Below are 16,187 nucleotides of genomic sequence, written 5' to 3'. Positions count from 1 at the left end.
GTAAATGACGTTGTTACGATAACACCACTCCGCGGCCCTGACATGTCGGTTCTTTTACACAGAATGCCAATTCATATATTATTTATTTATCGTAAATTACCTTTAATGCCATTCGCCTTTGTTCCGCATCAAATATTAATAACATATGAGACAGTATAGTTGCTGAAAAAATATATGGCTTAGTTTTTGCTAAGAAGTACCTACCGGCCTATATATTTTTCATTATTTACATAAAATACAGCAATTAATAAATTTACTAAACATAGAATCAAAACTTTTAACGCTGTTATATCAGTGATATCAACCAGAATAAATACATTTTAGCTACCTACTTATTTTTATAACAGGTAAGAACCTGAATAAAATTACACCTGAATGGAATGAGATCAAAAGAAATTTTCGTTATGAGTATACAATGAGAAGTTACAATATAAATTGAAAGCGACATTCAGATTTCAGATCCATTCATTTTATTTCGCGAATTTCTTAAAGATTTCCTTCACTGTTTCATAGACAGGAGGTATTGTTGTGATGTAAAGAATCTCTTTTTTGCAGATTTTGTAGTGAGACAGAATATTTTTCCAAATCGTTTTCGTGCTACTCTGAAGGGTAAACTAACTTCAAAATAAACAGAAAATGATGTCAAAAATATTCAATAGATAGGTAGGTAAACACGCACAAAAATTGTGCGAACGTAACACAAATACAAGGAAAACTCGCAAAAGAAAACTGTTTATAAATAAGTAGGTACAGACTTTTCCGGTCTGTGACACAAATAATGTCCTGTAAGAATGTAGATACTCACACTGTTGACTAAAATTCGCTCTGAATACTTCAGAGAAAATTATTTTCACGCAACTTACTTACTGTAAACAAAATCTTTGTATTTACGAAGTACCCAATTCTGAAAAATAATGAAATAAATCTCCATAATTTATTATGTTTGTTGTGTACGGTAATGTTTGTTCAAACTCACAATAAACGTGTCGTTCTATATTCGTCTCGTAGCGTTGTTGTCGTAGCTTTCTTCTACGGATTAATCAACGTATCAGATTAGCGCTGCATCACTACGGCTTCCATTTTATCGAGTACCTACTTTATATGCAGGTTGCAACGCGACAGTATCAAAGAAAACTCCCCTTCGTAAAACTCCTGTTTTCTCTTTTTTAAGAATTAATCCCACGATAACCAGAATGAATGAAAAACTCCTTGCAGTACTTACGTGACATATATTATGTTGTTTCAAATAATGAAAAAACTTTGGAAAATACAAGGTTTAATTAAGTTCATATATTTATTTTGAAGGGCCTGTAGACAGTCGTAAAGTGAAAGAAAGACAATCAAATACCAAGTGCACAAAAATAATCCAAACTCGTGTTTATCAGGACTTTACCTTATCCTTATATACCCGTATCCGTGTATAAATCATACAGACCTGCATACGTAAAATCACACTTTTTTCCGATTGGGGTAGGGAATGCCAAAGAAATCATAAGCTACATAGATAAATATCGCTAAAAGAACTCCCATCTTGCCTTACAAATTCATGAGGCACCCTCAAGAGTGTACTTATAAAACGTAGTTATTAATTATGAAATTGCGGTGAGGTCAATTACCCTCTCTCGCAAACCGTGGGCGAAGTAAGAGCTCGCTCAGGAGTACGGCGATTTGGAAATACTCCCACGTATCTACTTCTGAACATTTTCTTGAGGGCTCTGATACATTCTAGTGATGATAACTTTAGCCTATCTGGTTATTTCAGGTTTCAAGTTCATATTCAGTTTCGTTTGACGTGATTCAATGCGTCTAAAGAAAATTAAGTATTTTCTTCCTTTTAAGATTTTCGGGAGGTTTGTGGCTGCATTTCTTAGGGTTAGCTCATTTAAAGAATATAGGAGCTAAGAAACCTGTTGGTATTTTTTTTATTTACACTTAACGCAGCAACGTGAATAGACTAAAACTAATAGGTACATAATGTAGTGTTAATCATTCACCGGCGACTCCGCAAATGAGCACTTATTACTGATAATCTGTTTCTACCGATGTGTAACTGAATTACACGGTCTATTTGTACCTAATTGCAACTTAACTTTTATAAATATAACTTTCTCTGTTTGAAAAAGTAAATACTGGACCGTTTTAGTTACGATTATTTCACCATGTCGCGTTCTTGTAGCACTCAATTGTTGCAAACGAAAAATGTGTTGTCATTGAATTATGTATTGAATTTTCTTGGCAAATATACTGAGTTACCTCTCGGCCTGGAAATTCCTGATTCGTCAGGTCGGTCGGTCAGGGCTATTGAGATTGGAACTGTGCCCAATATACTTAGGGTACACTGCTATATATTATCCTAAAAATTTAGTAAATAATAATAATAATCTAAATTGATAGGGACATAGTATGTACGCATGTACTTCTCGTTTATTTCTCCGTTGAACAAAAACATGCCGATATTGCCGATGTAACTACATGGTAGTAGTTTATAAGTAGGTAAGTGTTCAGTTTTGTTGTAACAGAGGACACACTCGTTCTTTACCTATTTTGTTGATTACTGCAAATACTCATATCTGCTATGCTAATATCGCAAATATAAGCAGGTAGCAAAGTAGTCGACGAGAGCGATGTTTTAAGATTCAAGTCAAGGTAGGTACATCTTTTATTGAGATAATTTCAGGTGCGATAATAACGGTAGAACGTTACCTTCACCAATGTATAAAAAGCTGGAAATAAAGCAAGTGTAGGTACGCATCTAGTACACTATGCATAGTAAAAAGTAACTAGGTACTAAATTTTCTAAAATGTTAACAAACTTTATCTGAAGGTAATCCTAGTACGTAGCTTTACTTGATCGTAAATTTTAATACTTAGCCAAAGAATACTGCGGTGCCAGAACTTGCAAAACTTATAATAGGGAACGGGCTCAGATTACAAGTTACGTCGCTTTAAATACGCCCACGGTATTCTATGGAGTGAGTTAATGAATGTGGGCTCCACAGGTGTACACCAAACTACTGACTTAGGTACATTTAGTTAGTGCTTATCTTTGACCTTAAAACATGCATAAGTAGTTGTAGGGGGTTTTATCGCAATAAGCCAAACTGTAGCTATATAGTGAGTGTTTTAAAATGCAGTATGATTACTAATTGTAGAATGATTCCATTATTAAATATGATTCTTAGTTTGATGTAGGCATTGGAAATACTTTGTGGATTAAATAAATGGATATTTTATCCTTTCGTACTAATATCATTGATGCGAAAGTTCGTAAGGTGGGTGGATGTCTATTTTTTACTCTTTCTCGAAAACAACTTAGCGGAGTTTTAATTATATTTGATACACATGTAGTTTATATGCTAGATTAACACAGGATACTTTTTACTACGGGGAATCCTTTCACGCAGAAGCTAGTGATGAATAAAAAACAGCATTAGGATGTCAACAAGATCTTTTATTAGTGTCATCCGAGATGATAGTGAAGCTTATTTACACAAGAACTGTACATTTATACATGTTCTACACTCAATCAGGTTAATATTCCGTACTCGCTATATACACACGGCTTTATAGTATCGTAGTTCTAGGTACCTTAAACAGTTAGGTACATAATCTCTTGTTAAAGAATTGTGACGTCATAAACATAACTTCCATAAAATACATTGGTCTTATTAAAAAAAAGTTAAACCACAGTAGAAGTGATTCAAAAAAAGACAATGCAAGAAAACGCGTTGAACTTTTTTAATCATGAAAAAAGACTACTATATTTTCTTATTTTCGCAACATAAAACAAAACATACTTTTCGAGAATAAGAGCTGGTTGTTTATCTGCAAAATAAAATTACAGATGATATATGAAAACATCAAAATTCTATCGGCTGAGCATATTTAGACGTGGTAAAACATGGCCAATGTTTGCGATTTGACAGATTTTTAAGGAAAGTTATCATAACAAGATGATTGAATATCACTGATGTGTACAAAACACTGGTCGAGTTTACAAAGCGTTTGATAAGTTCTAAGTTACGAATGTGAAATGTTCGTGCAGTTTCCGTGCGGAAGCCATTTACAGCAGTGACATAGACACTTCGATTTTTTCTAGAAACATTTTAACAAATTTTGTGTTCTGGCCTAAAAAATGTGACGGCCGTACTATTCTTTTCTCGAAGCAATTCAAGCATTCCGGCCATTTTCGACCCCTTTATAACTTAACATTATACTTGAGAACATTTCAATTTAACAATTTACACTCCAGTTTGAACACTCCTTTCCATACATAATAAATTCTAATAGAGCTTGCATTATAATTGACAAATTATTAAATAAGATTTTACATGTTAGTTTCATACATTTAAACAATTATAATATTTCTTGGCAATAATAAAAAAAACAGTATAAGAATTACCTATAAATTATTAAAGGACAACTGAACAAAACATTGAGAAATTTAATCATATAATCGTAATAATTTCCTTTACATTGGGCAATGATTCCGGCTTTTATCAATAACCGTATCCTATCATTTTAAACACGATTAGGTCATTTGAATACACTGACACATGTTGTCGTTAAAGCTTTGCAACACACATATTTGGTTCGGCAATATTTATCAAACAACAAAATCGACTCGACTCACTTGTTCGGCTTGTGCCGATCGGGTTCGACTACACATATTTGGTTTCGTCGCCCGGCTAGGCCGACTAATGTCGAACAGAATATGCATGCAGCAAGCCTTATTCCCAAAATCAATTTACATTTCTCCAATTAAGAACATATTTAAATTTTGTTCCAGCAACTAGTTTTACTTATTCACTACAAATACGACAAATAAATACGAACAAATGACTTACAATGGTGACGATGACGTCATAGCTCTTGTCCATATAACTATACTAACAGGTACTTATTGGTGAGGCACCGTGTGATGTTGTCCGATCTCTATCCACTAACTAAATAAATAGCACAAGATACATTACATTATATTCGTAAATATTTAATAGCAGTGATACCACATTTCGAAAGCTGAAAGTTTCGAGAGCACGTACGACAGAGCTCATTTTAATTGTATTTGTATTAGACTTGTATCATACAATGGATGTAACGAAGGTCGACATGGCGCATAGAGCGTGCTCAGAGGGCCTATATGACTCGTGAAAACGAAATTTGGTGTTTCTTTTATCTTTTTTTTCATATTCTATTTGGCCTGGAGGAGGCAGTATCGTAAAAGCATGCCTTATATTCTCGTATCATACATTTTCTAACGGATACAACTGTGATAAGAAACAAGCGAAATTTCAACGAATATTTGTTTTTCGTTAATAATAGTAAGACCTCTGTTATGCGCATCACTTCGTGCCCATGCAGGTAACAGCAGGCCATCATGGTCTCATCAAATGACAACTGACATCTATGATAATTGCAAATGAAAATGACCACTGCTATTAAGCATTTTATAAATATTCGAGCAATATTAGAGCTAACATAATGAGTACAAGTATATTAGAGTAGGCAGTCCTGAATATTTTCAATATCTGAACTGATGTTAATATTATTTGGGGAATTTTAAATTAACAAATTTGTTTTAACACCCCTACTAAATAAAAATAATTATTAGTATATAAAAAGTTCGGAAAAATAACTGTTTACATCAAATAACGCTCGAATCTTAAACGAAGATCAATCAAATAAATCAGACTTTTAATAATCCGTTAATTTAAAGTTGCTTCAAGACAGTGTCTTTAAATGACTCTCAGTTTTTAATCTCAAATTAATACGAAAGAGAAAAAACGGATTTTAAACGGATATTTCCGATACTTTTTTCCGAGATATCTAATACTGTCATAGTTAAAATTTAGATCTAAGTTTATTTAAAAATTTAGTGCGTTATTCTTTTTATATTTAAACTATTATGTTTGAAAATACTCAAACATACTTCAGCTGCCTGCACCTATGAGTATGTGTATTACACTATTACACTAGACTTTGTAAAAAATAACACTCCACAAAATTTGTAAATACAGTAAAGTAATATTATTCGAGGTTTCTAAACAAGTATTGTAGGTAAAAATAATATCATAGTTGAATGCAAAAATATATCGTGTCCAAGTTTCATGTATTATGAAATAAACAGGGAAGATTGCGTTCGTAGTTTGTCGCTATACACATACATACAGTGCGTTTCGTTGTCAGTGCTCGAGCAAATTTAGTGGTACAAGGTGAGTAGCATAAATAAAGTGGGAGTGATAAACACTTCAATGTCGGAATTAAATATCACACGATGGAAATTTTTGAAGCAAATACAAAATAATGAATTAAATAATTAATCAAATAGTGGGGTTTCATGATTTAACTTACAATTGGCTACACTACAATTTTAATGACATTAAATAGGGACGTTTATATCCTGGGGTCGATTTTGAAATGCCATCAGTCTTTTATAAATTGACATTTCAGAACGCCATTATATATATCAAACGTAACGTAGTAGGAAAATATCGGTCGGATCGTACTTTATTTCCATAAACATTAAATATTTCTCCGGGCATAAAATATCTGTCTACTTTACTGCGTCGCATTCTGAAATGTCAATGAATCGGTCAGTCAATTTTGTGTTTATGAATTAAAAGGCACAAAGACAATATCTCTCGGTAACTTAATAGTATAACTACTGCCTTAACTAACTACTGTAACAAATGTCCCGGGGTACATCACTTGGGCTGGGGGCAGGGCGGCGCGGGGCGGTGCGGGCGCGGCGCGGCCTCCTCGTACACCTCGTCGTACAGGTTGGCGTTGGAGTACAGCGGCGCCGCCGCGTACACGGCGGGGCTGGAGTCGCCGATCTCGCTGTAGAAGTTACTCGCCGTGTCGTTGACCTCGTCGTAAACCGCGCCGTGCGACGTCGAAGCCGCACTTGTGCCGTAACCGACTGCATAATTGGAGTAATGATTGAAATCCCCGACGTTCTGATACTTGAGGGCCGAGTAGTTTTTCGAGTTCTCGACGCATTCGCTGAAGTTTCGCAACTTCTCGGCTTCCTCCTCGTACTTGGGCACGTAGATGTTCTTCTCGTAATCGTTGTTGGTGTTAGTCTTTGTAGGCGTAGACAGTTTAGTGTAATAGTCCTTCGTCTCTAGTATGAACTGTTGTTGGACTGGGGTGATATCGTAGTTTTTGTAGAGGGGAATATCGTGGTATTTACTATCTTCGGAAGCGTTGTTCGCGGGTGCGCCGGAAGTAGAAGGTGCGTTGTACCCCGTCTCCGCATACAGGTATTCACCGTTATTGCTTTTTGTTCTGAGATTCAAAGACTCTGAGATTCTGTCGTCCAGAGACATTTCTGCGAGCGACGCCGAAACGCTGGGAACGGCGTTTCGTTCTAACGAGAGAGTGCTAGTCTTTGCGTAGTTAGAAGTGGGTACGGTACCGTAAGGAGAATTATTTTGTAGTGTATTATTGCTAGTAGATGGCGTATTATTATAGATATGTGAGTTGTCCGCGCTCGTGGAGGCGGAGTAATTGTTCGAGGCGTATCTGTGAGATTCTTGATATGTTGGAGTTTCTTTGAGAGTTATTTCATAATTAGGTCTAGGTGTTGTCTGTTGGTTGGTGGGCCAGAACTGCGTCGTGTCGAAGGGGTCTTGCTGTGTGGTTGACTGCGCGCTACTGAAGTGTAGCGGTGTAGTGAGATTGTCTAATGACTTAGCACCATATAAATTAGAGTAATTCTGCGCGCTGAACGAACTCGCTGACAAACCGGGAAGACTTTCTATGCTATGATCTCCCCAATCTGCTTCGAGACCTGGAATTTACACAAATTTATATTATTTTTCTGCGCTGTTGCACTTATAACAAAATAATTCATTCATTCTAGTATATAGGCCTTTCCATTACTTTTTTGACACACTCCAATGAAGTATGCCAGTATATCGTTCTTACCTAACTCTGGTACATCAATGGGTTCATCTAGTAAGGACACAGCGTTTTGACTATTTGGCGTTGTCTTCTTAGTAGGCGTGCTCAGTCTTGTCGACGGCGGCAGGTCCAGATCGATTAAAATGTCCTCTTTTACTGAAAGTAATAAAACAAACCGTTATTTTCTTTACGTCAGACTTTAAGGACTTTATCTTTATATTGTATAAATAGACAAAAGTGTCACAGATTCTTGCATCAGCAGTTAGTCACTCATTCACGAGATACAGTATATTAAATTGTGGGTAAAGAAGCTCCAATAAAAAAATGGGTTTTCTCCTAAGATGATGTCGATCGCATAATACAATGCTTTATGGGACAGCGACTCTGACATACGCGGCAAATGTTATGTGTAATATAAGACCGACGTTATCTTCCACCGACGTAAGCGTAGGAGGAAAATAAGCCTTAAAAAGCGAACAGATTTCCAAGTCAAATAGATAAGGAAGTTCTAATACCTTGATTCAAACTTTTAGAATGCGCCTCTCTTGTCCCTCTGTTGGCTCGGTCTTGGTTTAGAGCGGCGACTCGATCGTTGATAAGTTTGTTATAGTTGAAGTGCTTGCTGCCCGTGTTGCCGCCGCGAGTGGTGGGCGGCTGAGTGGACTCGATCGTGCGTCGCTTGCGAAGGATCACCGCCGAGTCGTCCGATACACCGTTTGATGGTAGAGGAGTTGATGGTTGAACTGTAACAGTTATATTAAGTTTGAATTAATTATAATAGAAAGTATAGTTTATACATGAGACGGTAACATAAAAATCCATTTAAGATATTGTGTCATTGTGTCATATTAATATAGACTATTCAAAAAGATGTAGTAACGAGTCTTCCGACTTCCTAAGACCCGCCTAAGTCGTAAAAATGGCTAGGAAGCTTTGTAAAATATGAAACGAATAAATAATCTATCTGCAAAGTAAAACGGTATAAGTACTACGACAATTTTAAAACAACGCCATATCACCTTTCCTTAAAGCTTGCTACGTAAGTATTTCACCACAATTTTGCCGATATTACAGTTTATTAGAAAATACACACTTTTTTATAGTAAAACATAATATTTTTGTAATCGCACAACACACCCATACAATATGTAACAGTCACCAGACGAAATAAAGGCACGGCAGATAACTAAAAATCAGGCACATGACATAATATTTCAAATAGAGGTGTCACATGCTGAATATGATAAATTAAGTCAATAATATGTTGGTCTAACATATTGTATATTAGCGATAATACTCTGCCATAACAATACACAAAACCAAGGTAGGTATTTACAGACAGGCAAATCTTTAACAAAATCAACATGAATATTTCACACTATTTTCAAATCTTAAGAATTTATACACTTCCCATTTGATAGAGACAAACAATTTATTAACCACCTTCAACAAGATCATCATAATATATTACGCCCTCTTTGCACAAAATCTAAAAGAATTTAAACACATAATTTATTGTCACGGATTACTGAATTGACTTAATTACCTGATGATGAGAATCGTATAAAAAATCGTTTTGTAGTTTTTAAGTTTGAAACTAACAAACAGACTGGCTGGACAGAGGCGTTTGTTATATAACATGAAGTGTATAAATTGTAATCTTTATAAGTATATATAATTCTTCTGTAAGTGTGTATGTCACTGAACTTCTCTTAAATGACTGGACCGATTTTGATGAAATTTTTTGTGTGTTCAAGGGGATCTGAGAATGGTTTAGATTCACAATTTTGTCTGCTGGATAATGTTTTTTTTAATTAATATTTAATTTATTACACAGGACAACGTCTGCCGGGTCCGCTAGTATGTATATAAAACTGCGTATATACATGTGTATATACTGTATAGTATATAATACCAGGTGTGATATGTTTGCACTGGCCTCACGTACACGATACAATATGTTATGTTTATGTATTAGTCACTAGTGATAAAATGTTCACTTAGTCACAGATTAGAGATTTTCAATGCTAATGCCTTCTGCGACGATATTACGCCGTTCATAAGATATTGGCGCGATATTGAAACCTTAGATTAGTTATGGTGTAATTTAGAAATAATTGTACAAAACTCTATTGAACAATGACTATTTTGCAGTTCGTTAATAAAGGATACTAGAATCCCCTGAAATGTAAAAAAATATGTGAGTTCAGTTAAGAAAGTAGCAATCCTCGATTATGTGTTTAGAGTCGCCTTCAATTAAGCAGGGATAAATATTATATTCTAAGTAAAACGGTCACATTCATATAATAAAAATGGGTTTTATATGATTATCTATACTAATATTATAAAGCTGAAGAGTTTGTTTGTTTGTTTGTTTGAAAAATTCTTTCAGTGTTAGATAGCCCATTTATCAAGAAAGGTTATATATCATCACGCTACGACCAATAGAAGCAGAGTACCAGTAAAAAATGTTACAAAAATGGAGAAAAATTTCACCCATTGTTTCTTAAATGTCGCAAGCGAAATTGCGCGGGTCAGCTATACTCTTTAAAATATAGCTTGATTAGAATGGCAGATGTCAAACTGTTTTGACTAGGGTTGTAGAAGTATTGATCAAAATCGATAGCGAAAAAATCGAATCTAAAATAATTATATTCGATTCAATTATTTTTGAATTAGCTTTTTACGAATTGTTGTTGTGAATCTTATTGTTTAAGCAAATTCGTATAGGACGACCAGCCCCACTTTTAACACCGCACGGAGACCTCTCCTAGTTTAGTATTAATTAGGATCAATTAAATAAAACAATGAAAACAGTTAAAAAAAAATATTCAGTTAATGGTGCAATTCTGATGATAGGGATGAGGATGATAGTAATATAGGATGCGCAGCTAATGGTGCGCATCCTAAATCAGTATCATTCTCATCGGTATCATCAGAATCGCTGGAACAATCTTGGAGATTAATTATTAATTCTTGGTCACAAATAGTATCAAAGTGTACTTCGCGATTAACGATTAATCAGTCGATTTACTCTTATCTACTGTGTCTCCTCACTAAAATTTTTGCAACATGACGTAGCCTTGTAGAGAGGTTGAAAATGATTAGGTTTATTTTTAAGACTAAAGAAAATAGTACTGATTTTTAGTTTAAAGGCTGATTGTACTGAATTATTCTGATTTCTTATTGAGGATATGTATTTAAAAAATAGTTATAATGCTAGACAAGACAGATTTTTCGTGTTTCAAATTGTAATACTCGTGAGACGTCACTACAAAGTTGTGTCATCTGTTTTGCTTAGAACTGTCATTTTAATCAAGCTATATTTTAAAGAGTATAGTGTATAAATAAATTTGGTTTATATCCACGTTAACGATTTGCGATCACGAGTTAATTGACTCTTATTATGACCATTAATCCTGCCAACTACTAACGTCACAAGATTGAAATGACGTCCATAAAATTATAATAACATTTTGATGTTAGTCATCAAAGCCCATAATAAATGACCACTTAGCCGCCAATACAATACGTAATCATTATTAGCCTAGCCTTTCTTCCAACAATGTTGGAGTGGGCTACCAGTCTCACCGGATGCATCTGAATACCGCGACTGCCTATCGGATCTCAGTTGCCTGGGTTATAATATACCCCCGGGAAGACTGAATGTTAAACTTAAAAGTTTCTGAATACGAGTATCAAAAATTTTGAAACGTGCGTACCGAAACACGGAGGAACTCGGTATGTATAATAGGGTCACCCATCCACAGAACAACCTCAGCAAGCGTAACTTAACCTACGACATCGATCCGCGCGGCTGATGAGCCACGAGCTCGTACAGTACAATACGCAAAATACGTAATACGTATAATAACATTAAAGTCTGACGTGTGTTTGTTTAACCATCTATGTAATAATATTACTTTCTTGTAAAAAAGTAAAAGTGCGCGTCAGCTATCACGTGGCGAATCATAAAAGTGAATGCGTGAGGCTTAATACTGTTAATGATGACGTTAACTAAGAATACGATTAAGGCTCAGTTTAACTACTCCTGGATAAATATCAGATAGTCTATCAGCTGGAGTATTACTAGATCTTTTTATAAATTTGCTATGATGCTGTTTGAATATCAAGTAGTTTTGAGCGAAGACCGAATCAGGTGTGCGTCATGAACGAAATATTGATCTCAGATCTCATTGTTTCTTTTCCTTTGAGCCCTGTGAGTAGTAAGTAGATATCTATCACCCAATCAGCTCCAATGTCGTCCTAGTTATCAACAATACGAAAAAGGGCGAGGTATTAATACACACTTGAAGTATCGTCAGTTTACATATTTAATTTAAAGGTGCAGTGTTTATCTACTTGAAGAATCACATGGATCCGATTGACATTGTCCTAACCTTACGAAACATTCAAATAAAACACTTGAAATCCTTGTGTCAATGATGTCAGTCAAATAGATAGATGGATAGATGGAATTTTTAACAAGTATACATACAATGAGGAATTTGGGGGAGACCTTGCCCGACTATGGAACAGTATAGGTTAAAAAAGGTAATAATTTTGAATGCCTTTTAAGGCTTTTCAGGAAATAATCACTGAGTTTGTCTTTCCTTTCGCCTAAACACGAAGTTCGTCAAAATAATTTTTAATACAACAATAATAGTTTCAATACCTCTTTGCACTGGTGACAATGTTTGTGACTTCTTAGTTGCTGGGATAACTTTACTTTTAGTGCTTGTGACTAGAGTGCTGAAAATAAAAGAACACGTTAGAATATACATTTGTATTAGATGTCAACTACACTGATATGTGACTAATTGTTGACAGTAGCATGCGAAATGACAGCTACTTTGTTTAACGGTATGTTAAAGTCTCTGTAACCACATTTAGTACAATAAAACTAATATAATATTAACAAAAAGGCTGGTCTTTTTCTAGTCCAACACATAAGCATTGCCATACAACGTGGCACACGCCCAGTTGACAGTCATGCAGACGAATCCAACGACGCTATGTAGAATCATTGTATCTAAATCAGTTTTTTTATTGTTTGATTGTTGGTTATAGTCACATCATTTTCAAAATAACCATGTTTATTCAATTCAATTTCTAAAAGTGTATGTTAAGCAATATAATGTGTTATATTACCTAGGAAATAATCCCACTTCCAAGGTCCTTTGGTTCTGTCCCTTCCACCAATGCAGTTCAGGTCTTTTATCTATTAGAATAATAGGGTCGCCCGCGTCTATTGTCATCTTACTCGGCCGCCGGTAACTGCGGAGAAAGTACTTGATCAACAATTACGCTTTACATAATTAATTAGTGAGAACAGACAACAAAGAGATGCCTAATTAGTTGTTTAATAAGCGCTTTTCATTATAAACTCTGTCATGTCAATATAGAAAACCAGTATAATGTTCTACAATTGCTTATCAAAAATGTATCAATAAGTCAAATAGTGAAATTGGGGGCGTGTTTGAAACGCACGAAAGATTATGATCTAATACGATATACGATATTGAGATCACATTCTTTTAAGCATTATTACAATATTTTGCACTATTTATTAGCACTGATGCCCATACTTTTCGACTATCTATATATTGCACAATAGCAGCTGCAGAAAACGACTTTCCTGTACGAGAAAAAAACAATGACCATTTCCGAACAGGATATCTTCGTTTATTACCTGAGTGCTGCAATCGCAGTTTCGAACTTGTTAGTTTCCATATACCGCTGTATGCCTGCGAAAGTGGGCCTCTCCTTAGGGTTGAGATCCCAGCACTGCATCATCAACATATACACGTCGGGAGGACACGCGTTCGGTGCAGTGAGACGCTGACCTTCACGCATTATTAGCCGAAGAATCTCCGAGCCGTTTAAGCCTGAAGGAGGTCATGCAATAGTGACAGAATGAAACATATTAGGAAATACAAATAATAATGTTTTATTACCACTAACTTATGTACTTCTAGTCTTAGAATTCAAGCCTTGTAAGTAAAATACGGAACATCGCTTGCACAAAACGTTTTGCAATGTTACTCAACATCATTTTGTATTACATGTAGTAAAATATGTCTAACTACAATTTTGCATAGCACAATATTTTCTAATGAATGATTTATTTGTTTAGTAGACTTTGTATTGTATGAGCGATGTTTATTGTTTTCCTAGACAATGATGCAAGTAAACAATAAATTCTCTAAAACAGAACATGTTGGACTATATTTGTTACCTATCCATGGTTCTTCTCCGAATGAGTACATTTCCCAGAGGGCGACGGCGAACATCCATACGTCAGAGGCGTGGGAGAACTGTCGACTGCGAAGTGACTCAGGAGCGCACCACGGGAACGGCACACGACGACGTTCGCTCATCACGTAGCAATCGTCGGCGTCAGGAAGAGCTCTCATCAGACCAAAGTCACCAATTTTCACCTGACACACAGACAAATATTAACAGGATAATGATAGTGAAACAAGATCAATAAAGATATTACAAGGTAAATCTTGGACCTTGTTACAAGGTCATTTACTGGGAAGTACTTTAGACTACATAGATTGATACCTTTGCCTCAAAATCAATAACCTAAGAGACTACTGGACTACAGATTTATAATCAAATAATCTTTTAAATATTTTTTTACATACCAATATTACATTGTTTAGAATTGGAATAAATTTAGGTAATAAACAAATCTAGTGTAACACTTACCAAATCTAAAGTAGATAATAAAATATTTCTGCATGCCAGATCTCTGTGTAAGAATCTATGTTTTTCCAGATGTGCCATGCCAGCAGCCACTTGTTCTGACCATTTAGATATATAGCCAAGTGAGACCTTGCCATTTTGGGCTCTAATATAATCCAGTAAAGCACCCATGGTGGCTAACTCACACACCATCATAAGAGGATGGAACACTACACCATGTAGTTTGATAAGATTAGGGTGTTTTAAACTGTGCATAGCCTCTACTTCTCTTCTAAAGTCATCATATATGCCTGGCTGTGTAAATGCATCAGCTTTCAATACTTTAATGGCTACAGGAACAGTTTGAGATGTTTGTTCAGAGATTCTCCACTCCCCTCGCTTGACAACACCAAATGAGCCTGTACCAAGCTCATTATGTAAACTAAAATGAAATATTTTATATTTACACCTTGACAAACAACTTTGGGTAATATAATGAGTCAGAATTTACAAGGAAAATTGTATGGAAAAAGAATATCCCTGAACTAGGTCTTTAGTGTTTTTTATGAATAAACATTGCTGACTCAGGCTAGATAATAAACTATGATTAGGTATATTTTATTTGATAATAATTAAAGAGTTTAAAATAATAACTAAGTTTCCAACTTACACAATATCCTTTTCTAAAATAATGCATGTAGTTCTAGTTTCAGCCTGTGGTGCTTGTCTCACTGAGAGGTCAGTTTTCTCCTTAGACACCGAGCTTGATGAACCAAAGAGTTTGTTCCAAAACTTCCGGTTCCACAGCTGCAATTTCTTTTTACGCACAGCATCAAAAAGCCTGCGGACACCAGGCTTGCTGATGCCTATTTTTTCAAGGTCTTCAGCATGCACATAGTCAAAATGTGCTAGTCTTGTTATCTAAAATATTATTGTTTATTTAGTTTGTTTATAAATAGTGATATACTAACAATTTCTTGTGACAAGTCTATGTGTTCAATACTGGTATGATCCGGTTATGACCCCACGATGCAAAGGGGAGCTTGTAAATAAAATATAGTTTGTAAATAAAACCTTGTTTACCTGTAACTGATCTCTGATTGGCAAATAAAATTGTTCAAGTTGAACGTTTTGCAGAATCTCACAAAGCCAGTCCGTGCCTGATTCCATTTTCAATTATTCTTCACCACTGTGGATAAAATAAACGCATCTCGAGCAGGAAGTAGTTGTTACGGAGGATGCGAGTGTCCGAATGGCTGTTAGCCTGTTACTTCACAGAACCTGGATTATGCTTACTACTTAAATACCTTCTAATACATCAAATAATGTTTAATCATTACAAGACGTTCGTGTTACAAAAAATACTAACTAACCATATTTACAAAATAAGATTTATAAATTCGTAATAAATTGTTTCGCAAGTAAAAAGAATACGACGAGACACACACAGACAAGACAACTTTTATTTACCCGTAAATGACAGTTACATTTTTCAGAGACAATCATAGTGTTGTAGCTCAAAATAATATAGTTATTTAGTAAGTCACTTACCAAAGAAAAACACTTTATAGGTACTTTTCTTATAG

General features: G+C 35.2%; 1 protein-coding gene across 1 annotated transcript; it reads right to left on the bottom strand.

The window, feature by feature from the left end:
* Nucleotides 1-3,436: 3,436 nt before the first annotated feature.
* Nucleotides 3,437-16,060, bottom strand: Ack (activated Cdc42 kinase). Its single transcript, XM_076113653.1, has 10 exons — nt 15,685-16,060; nt 15,272-15,522; nt 14,626-15,043; nt 14,147-14,348; nt 13,601-13,796; nt 13,060-13,185; nt 12,584-12,660; nt 8,424-8,651; nt 7,933-8,064; nt 3,437-7,795 (listed from the first exon to the last, which is right to left on the bottom strand). The coding sequence occupies exons 1-10, from the start codon at nt 15,769-15,771 to the stop codon at nt 6,705-6,707; spliced, it is 2,808 nt and encodes a 935-aa protein (XP_075969768.1). The 5' UTR covers nt 15,772-16,060; the 3' UTR covers nt 3,437-6,704.
* Nucleotides 16,061-16,187: the final 127 nt, after the last annotated feature.

Source organism: Anticarsia gemmatalis, chromosome 4 (assembly GCF_050436995.1).
Source record: "Anticarsia gemmatalis isolate Benzon Research Colony breed Stoneville strain chromosome 4, ilAntGemm2 primary, whole genome shotgun sequence".
Classification (NCBI taxonomy): domain Eukaryota; kingdom Metazoa; phylum Arthropoda; class Insecta; order Lepidoptera; family Erebidae; genus Anticarsia; species Anticarsia gemmatalis.
Note: the sequence above shows the minus strand (reverse complement) of the source record. Positions and strands in the feature narration are given on the sequence as shown.